Source organism: Solanum stenotomum, chromosome 5 (assembly GCF_019186545.1).
Source record: "Solanum stenotomum isolate F172 chromosome 5, ASM1918654v1, whole genome shotgun sequence".
Lineage (NCBI taxonomy): Eukaryota > Viridiplantae > Streptophyta > Magnoliopsida > Solanales > Solanaceae > Solanum > Solanum stenotomum.
The window spans coordinates 216,893-224,314 of record NC_064286.1 but is presented as its reverse complement, the minus strand read 5'-3'; the positions used below and the strand labels follow the sequence as shown (position 1 = coordinate 224,314).

At 33.3% G+C, this 7,422-nt stretch overlaps 2 protein-coding genes across 2 annotated transcripts; both read right to left on the bottom strand.

Moving 5' to 3' along the window:
- Positions 1-213: 213 nt before the first annotated feature.
- Positions 214-828, bottom strand: LOC125865342 (Werner Syndrome-like exonuclease). Its single transcript, XM_049545543.1, has one exon. It carries the CDS (start codon positions 826-828, stop codon positions 214-216), a length of 615 nt encoding a protein of 204 aa, XP_049401500.1.
- An 888-nt stretch (positions 829-1,716) lies between these two features.
- Positions 1,717-3,190, bottom strand: LOC125865340 (putative late blight resistance protein homolog R1A-10). The gene is made up of 3 exons (XM_049545541.1): positions 2,417-3,190; positions 2,081-2,333; positions 1,717-1,820 (listed from the first exon to the last, which is right to left on the bottom strand). Exons 1-3 carry the CDS (start codon positions 3,188-3,190, stop codon positions 1,717-1,719), a joined length of 1,131 nt encoding a protein of 376 aa, XP_049401498.1.
- Positions 3,191-7,422: the final 4,232 nt, after the last annotated feature.

Genomic DNA, 7,422 nt, shown 5'->3' with positions numbered 1-7,422 from the left:
TCTTGTGAAATTGTAACACCTTTCTAGAATAAAATGTATCCATTATTCTTTATTTATATATCCAAGTATTGAACTTCAAAACTTTGTTTCTTTTAATAATGTAACTAAGCATGATGTTTCATAAGGGCAAACATTGCAAGAAATAGTACTATTACAAGCTAAGTAGCATAGGCCTTAAACTCAATTATAAAGACTAGAAACGAATTAACATGATCAATAGGGCGTAGCATTCATGCACCTTCCGATCTCAAACGAAACAAAAGCATCAACACAAGCATATTGCACTTGATCGGAATCGAGCCACTCATTATCCCACCTCCCAATAGTAACATGCCTCGGTTTTTCCATCTCTCTTCCTAAAACAACTTGACAAAGCGTCTTCAATCCAGCATTCCTCAAATTATAATCTGCCAAATCCCTCAAATCAACTGTATTCTCCACACGTAACGAATAATCCTCTTCCAATTTCTCAACATCGTTTGCAATTCCCACGCCAACAAAAGCATAACAAGGATTCAACAAAAACTCCGTTAAGGAATCAGGTATATATTCACAATAAAGTAGTTGAAAGATAAGGCAACGACGACCAACACAAAGTTGTAGAGTTGCAACAGGGTTGTGTTGGTATCTATTGAAAGTAGGCCTCCACTCTATATCAAGCCCTACTATGAGTCGATTGAGACGTCTTCGATGGACATACTCAATTCCATTGATCCAATTCGTTACAACGTCAGGATTACAAGTCACCGTCGTTAAGATTTGGTCACTAAAAAAGAAGACATCAAAGAGTTGATAGCGATTATCTTCAACTTCAATGGGGAATGCCATGACTGTCGATGGATTATTTTTTTTAAACAATAAGGTTAGTCTAATTGTAATGTGAATTTAAAAGGTTAAGTATTAATTAAGTTCCCTCTAGGAAAATAACTTGTATCAAAAAAGTTTTCCCTTTTCCATAAGAAGTTAATTAAGTATATAAATTCAATGTATTAAGTACTCCTATATTAATTACACTTCCCATAAAAGTAGGTGGAAAGTTACATTATTTGGTACAATCACTTTATTTTTAAAACCTTTTTTTTTACACAACATCCTTAAATTAAATATTCTCGAAATCTTACGGCCAAAAATCAAACTTATAATTATAATCAAATACAAATACAAGCTATCCTAATCATGTTGAGAAACCAAACTTATCTAGGACATGAGAAGTCCTAAAAACTCAAGTGTTTATCCAACAATCTTACATATACATTTTCATCGAGATTTACTTGTAATTTGTCTTGTATGTAAATAATTGTGTAAAAAAGAGAGGAAGTGTTATCAAAGGCGAAAAGAGCAAATAAAGCTTGAGTTAATGATGAAAAGCGCAAGTGTGACTTCTTCGGTATTACCCTCAAGGAAAAGTATCCTTAAGAGCCTTGATTATAACACTAAAGTACCTGCGAAATGCTCAACATGATTTGAGCCTCGTTTAGGGCTTAAACACACTTTAAGTACGCCTTTGAAACAGTAGGTTTGACTATATAATATCTTACCATTAGAATGGTGCATAAGATTGCATTGTGCTGTTTCAAAAGCTGCAGGGAGATTCAGCATTCTGCAAAATTAAGGACAAGCATAAGAGCACAAGAAATATATATAACAAACTATAAAATCTATGACTAATCCTTTATTGGCTGCTATCTAATAATGAGCGGATTCAAGTTTAACCTTTCAAATCTTTGATACAAGTTTAATGTTCCAACTCCATAAGTTCTGAAGCTTGATCCTCATTGAGCTCCTCATCACTATCTGATCGTCAGCGTCCATGGCTATGGCTAATAAAGAGAGCCAAATTTAGAATTTGAAATAATGGAACACACCTTTTGAGATCAGCCAAAAATCATAACATGCATAATTGAAGATAAGACAATAAAAGCTTGAATAGATAAAATATGGCACTCTTCTTGCACTTGCGGAATCTGTTGTGCTGATTTCACAAGGTGAAGAGAACATTCATCTAACTCAATCACTTGCAGTGTTGAAATATATGCAAAGTGTTCTGGGATCTTTTTTAGCTCCCAGCACTAGGATATACATAGGCGCTCAAGGACAGGGAAGTTTTCATCGGTAGCTATCCACTTGGTGAATCTTATGCATTCAAGTGACAAGAACTTTAAGAGAGAGAACCCTCCAGCAACAGGTTTCCACTCATCACCAGCACATGCATAGTTTTTCAGTTTGAGTGCCTCAAGGTAAGGCAATATTGTACCAACAATGTCCGTAGCTTCCCATGGAAAATGTGGTCTGACTAATGTCAACTTCTTGAGGGTTGGTGGAAAAATATTTTTCTAAGAAAATGGCAAGGGGGTAACCGACGCAACAATCTTTCTGAACAAGACTCATGGACATCATCAAATTTAATTTTAACTGCCTCAAGGCCCTGAGCTACAAGCAAACAGGAAAGATCAGACGATGGACTTTTGATTCCATGTTCTTCATCATACTGAATCCCCAGCTTCTTCAAGTTAGGCATATTTGCAAAGATTTCATTTGTACACAATTTAGAAGGAACTCCAGTTACAGTATGTAGATGCTCCAGAACTGTATGTTTCATTTGAACGGATAGCATAATCAGGGGAAATGAAGGACCTCTTTTTTTCACAAAGTGAAGGCTCCTTAATTGTGGCAACATTGAAATATCCAAAGATATAAACGAATAGTCATAGCGAGAAGAGCCCATATGAACAATCAAACTCTGCAGATTATGAAGTTTGGGAATATGGGGAAATGCAGGCCTATTTCTAATTTCTAAGGATAGATATCTTAAATGCACAAAATAGGATGGTCTAATTGGATAATTACCAAGATGATAACTTAAGTTACCTAAGGACATTACTCTCATCAAACTGAGAATTCTGAAGCCAAATAACCTATCTATGTTCAAATCTTTGACCAACATTTCACCAGAATAGATGAAAGTCCGAATTTTCTTTGGATCAAAGGGATAAGAGATTGTCCCATCAAAATCACAAATTGATTGGACAATCGTCCGATAGCATTCCTTTGGACAGACCTGTCTGGAATGTGGTGATACAAACATGAAGTTTTCACTTTGAGCTTCTCTCAAGCACAACTCATGTAAGAGATCATGGATCTTACATGTTTTCACTTCTCTGCAAAAATTATGTCTGCTTCTGAAAACCATTTTTTTGTCGATAAGTTCATGTAAACATCCTTCAGCTACGCTTTCCAAACTTGTATCAGCAGCTTCCTTTAGAAATCCATAGCTCAATTAATCTTTTCACATGAACCTCAGTGTATTCAGGAAATACCCCAAAATATAGAAAGCAAGCTTTTAGGTGCCGGGGTAGATTCTGGTAACTTGAAGCAAGAATCTTTTTACATTGATGATGTGAATCTTCAAACAATGTTGATTTTACATTTTGTTCAACTTGCTTCCATCTATCTAGTGCAGAGTTGCATTTGGATAGAAGTCCAGTAACTACTGCAATTGTTAAAGGCAGGCCCTGAAAACTATTAGCAATATTTTTCCCAATTTCGATAAATTCCGGAGAGAGTTGTTCTTTCACAAGAATCTTATCTTGAAATAGTTCCCAACTTTCAGTTGAACTTAAATGAGTCATTTGATAAGGAGAATTACCTTGAGCAGCATAACTTGCCACGTTTCCGCACCTCACTTCCTTTGTAATCAGGAAACCACTGACTTATATCATCCCAAGCATTGGTGCTCTATATATCATCAATGATAATTAAATATCTGCGTTTTTGCAATTTCTTTTTGAATTCTGCTGCTAGGTCATTTTACAATCCTTTTTAAATTCTGCTGCAAGTGATTCATCAATACAATGAAAAAGCTCTAGGAACATTTTTCTAATACAACATTCTCTTGACATAGTAACCCATGCCCGAATTTCAAAATGAGCTTCAATTATTGGATCGTTATAAACTCTTCTGGCAAAAGTTGTCTTCCCAATCCCTACAATTGCCACAACTTGTGCTTCATTGGATGAGGTTTGTGTAAGTTGACTCATCATAATATCCAGTTCAATTTTACGTCCAACCACATTATTATCAAGCTGTGGTGGAGAATATTCAGGCAAATTGGAACTTCTTGTTGCCTGCACACCCTTCTTCATGAGCCTCATCAACTCTTTTCTTTTCGAATCAATGGACTTAAATGCTTGTTGCAAACCTTTATTCATGTATTCCTTCAACTCTTTGATCTCCGAATGAATGGACTTAGATGATGCTTGTAGCAAGCTTCCATGAGATCCCTTCTGCAAGCATCTCTCCAACCCTTTGCTCTGTGAATCAATTGACTTAAATGCTTGTAGCTAGCTTCCACGAGATCCCTTCTTCAAGCATCTCTCCAACCCTTTGCTCTGTGAATTAATTGACTTAGATGTTTGTAGCAAGCTTTCAAACAATCTTTTCACATATTCCTCATAAAATTTGTCAGCAAGAACCTTCTCCCGCGATTGATTCAATTCTATCTTCAGCATCACGTGCTGCAACAATGATTTTGGTTTCACAGTGCTTTACCGAGTCAACATCATTCATGTCATCCAAAGTGCTTGCAACGAACAAACTTTTTCACAAAGGGATTTAATCTGTGGATTTTGAGTGTAATTGGTTTGCATTAATAATGATCCTAGAGTAGTCATAAGAGAGGTAACAGCTGCATAATCCATATCTCAATCTCCCTTTTTTCGCCTTGTCCTTGTTACTGATCTCTTAGCTTAGAAAATATACAATTAAGACTAGTATCTCTTATTTGAAATGACAAATGAGAATACGGACAAGAGTTTCATAATCCCACACAACAACTACTCCACTTATAGTAGGACATGGTATATAAAAAGAGTAGTTATCCACCATGTGGTGTTACTAAAGAACAAATCAAAACAGTGCTAGTAGTGAATTATAGATTATTATTATTATTATTATTATAATATGCCACAATCTGAGCATCCCTATATTTTGACAAAAATTCAACAGCCAAAAGAACATTAAACTATATAATAAATCAAAAATAAATTTTAACTCAAGAACCATCAATAGAATGTACAAACTGAACAACTTGGCAGGTATTTAGTGGAGGTGCACAAAACTGACCTGGACACCAAAGGTCATAAGATGAAAGGTGTTTGACAAAATGTCTAACAGACATTTGCAAGTTATTAGAATGCATAAGACAAAGACCTTGAGGCATATCTCTTGCAACTGTCACTGCATTGATGCAGCCACTCCATTTTTGTCTTCTAAAGTGGAACGGAACCACTCCTACTCGTGGGAATGAAGTCACTCTTCATATCGAGTTATTTGTCTTTCAAAGTAGAACGAAACCATTCATGGAAATGAAGTCAGCTAGTTATTTATATTATCCTCCAAAGTGTGACGGAAGTTGAAACGCCAAAAGTGATATCGATAATTACTTGGAGAGGTGTTACTCAAAAAAATAAGATAGATATAAGATTTAAATTTTTATCTTCACTTAGAAAGGTACACTCAACCATCATCGATACTTTGAATGTGGATTCACACCTCTATTTAAGTATTTTTTTCAAAAACTATAACACTATTATACATGAACTAGAGAGGGGAGCATGGATTCACGTGAACCCATAAAACCCCCTCTACATACACCCATGTTATTTATCCTCCTCAGTTCTTGGTAATGAAGGCACTCAAGTTATTTATCCTCCCTAGTGTGATGAAATCATATGTGAAAAAAAGTCACTCTTCATATGACGTTATTTATCCTTCAAAGTGTGAGGAATCATTTGCGAAAATGAAATCACTGAGTTATTTATCCTCTAAAGTGTGACTGAACCATCCATGAAAATAAAGTCACTTTTGATATGGAATCATTTATTATTCAAAGTAGAATTTTTCGACATAAATATAAATGCTCTATTGTTAAAATGTGTACCACATACAATAAAAAAAGGAAGAAATATATATACATCACCTTTTGCGTCCGATAATTCTCGTACGTATATCCTTTTACCATTTTGTAATTATCTCACATATAAATGATCCTCTTGTATACATTTTTTTTCCATTAACAATTATTTCTCCGTTCATTTTTACTTATCACACTTTTAGGTGCACACCCATTAAGAAAATAATGACTAATATATGTATTCTATAAAAAATATCCCTTATTAAATGATGTCTTGGAAAATTATTTGAAAAATAAGTATTTAATACTGAGGTTAAAACATGAAAAAAATTTATTGTCTTTTCTTGATATACGTCAAAAGTGACAAGTAAAAATAAAAATTTATTTTAAAAATAATTATCAAGTAAAAATGAACGAAGAGAGTACAGAGAACTTAAAGTCATACTTTACTATTCATTTTTTTTATATATATAATTGCTTGAATTATCAATTCTAAAATTTAATAAAGAAAAAGAATTCAGTTTCAAATTTTAGTATTTTTTTTACAAGATAGTAATAGAAAGTAAGAAAATGTTTGAATGGAGGGCGCAAAAAAACCCAGAAGGATCGACACACAATCAGTCGATAAAACTATTTGTTATTTATCATTTGTACTGTGTTCTTTCTTTTTACGTTATTTGATGAGATCAAAACATGTGAGATATGTTTTCTTGATGTATAACAATGACATCATAATGAACTATTTACGAAAGGATGACGATTGACATAACAAGTGTCACACATGCAAACCTTATTCATGCATGTGAGATACTTGTTGGTCATGCAAATATCATTCATGCATGTGTGACATGTGTCTTTTGTAACGCATTATATGCATCTACACATATTACGCATGTCGATACACATTTCTCAATCACTTTATTGAGTATAAACACCTCCTAATTATGAAATAATTATTTAATTCTTCATTTTTCATCAAAGTAAAAAATTACTTATTTATCTTTTAAATTATATACCACCCTTAATTCTGTAGTTAGCTTTTCCACTTATTAAATTCAATTTAATCACATGAAACATAGAGTAACCAATAAACTCCAAAAATCTTCCCAAATTTACTCATTAGAACCTTTTCAATTAATTAATTATACACTGACTAGACAGTCTCTCTCGGGAATTGCGACAGTGTTTGACCAGTAAATGAATTAATTAATCTTGGTTCTTCTAATATATGATGATTAATTATATGCAGCCTTCTGATTAATGAGAATATATATTTTAAATTTGTTATAGATTTATTTAATTATTTTATTATTTAATCATATATGTATGACATACTTTTTACATAAAAAAAGCTAAAGATATAATTAATTAAACATTAAATATCTTTGACGGAATACATTGATTATTCCTTCAACTTAGATTAAATTAATTAAACATTAAATATGATTTGATACACTGATAACCCCTTAACTTTCATTGTATTTTATTTGAATCTCAAATTTATGATTTGA

Excerpts from the sequence above, each read along its gene's own strand:
- LOC125865342 (XM_049545543.1), bottom strand. The coding sequence starts at position 828 with ATGGCATTCCCCATTGAAGTTGAAGATAATCGCTATCAACTCTTTGAT.
- LOC125865340 (XM_049545541.1), bottom strand. The coding sequence starts at position 3,190 with ATGGTTTTCAGAAGCAGACATAATTTTTGCAGAGAAGTGAAAACATGT. Across the intron at positions 2,334-2,416 it reads TTGTAGCTCAGGGCCTTGAG|AAAAATATTTTTCCACCAAC; the intron begins GCAGTTAAAATT and ends CCATTTTCTTAG. Across the intron at positions 1,821-2,080 it reads CCCTGTCCTTGAGCGCCTAT|CCATAGCCATGGACGCTGAC; the intron begins GTATATCCTAGT and ends TCTCTTTATTAG.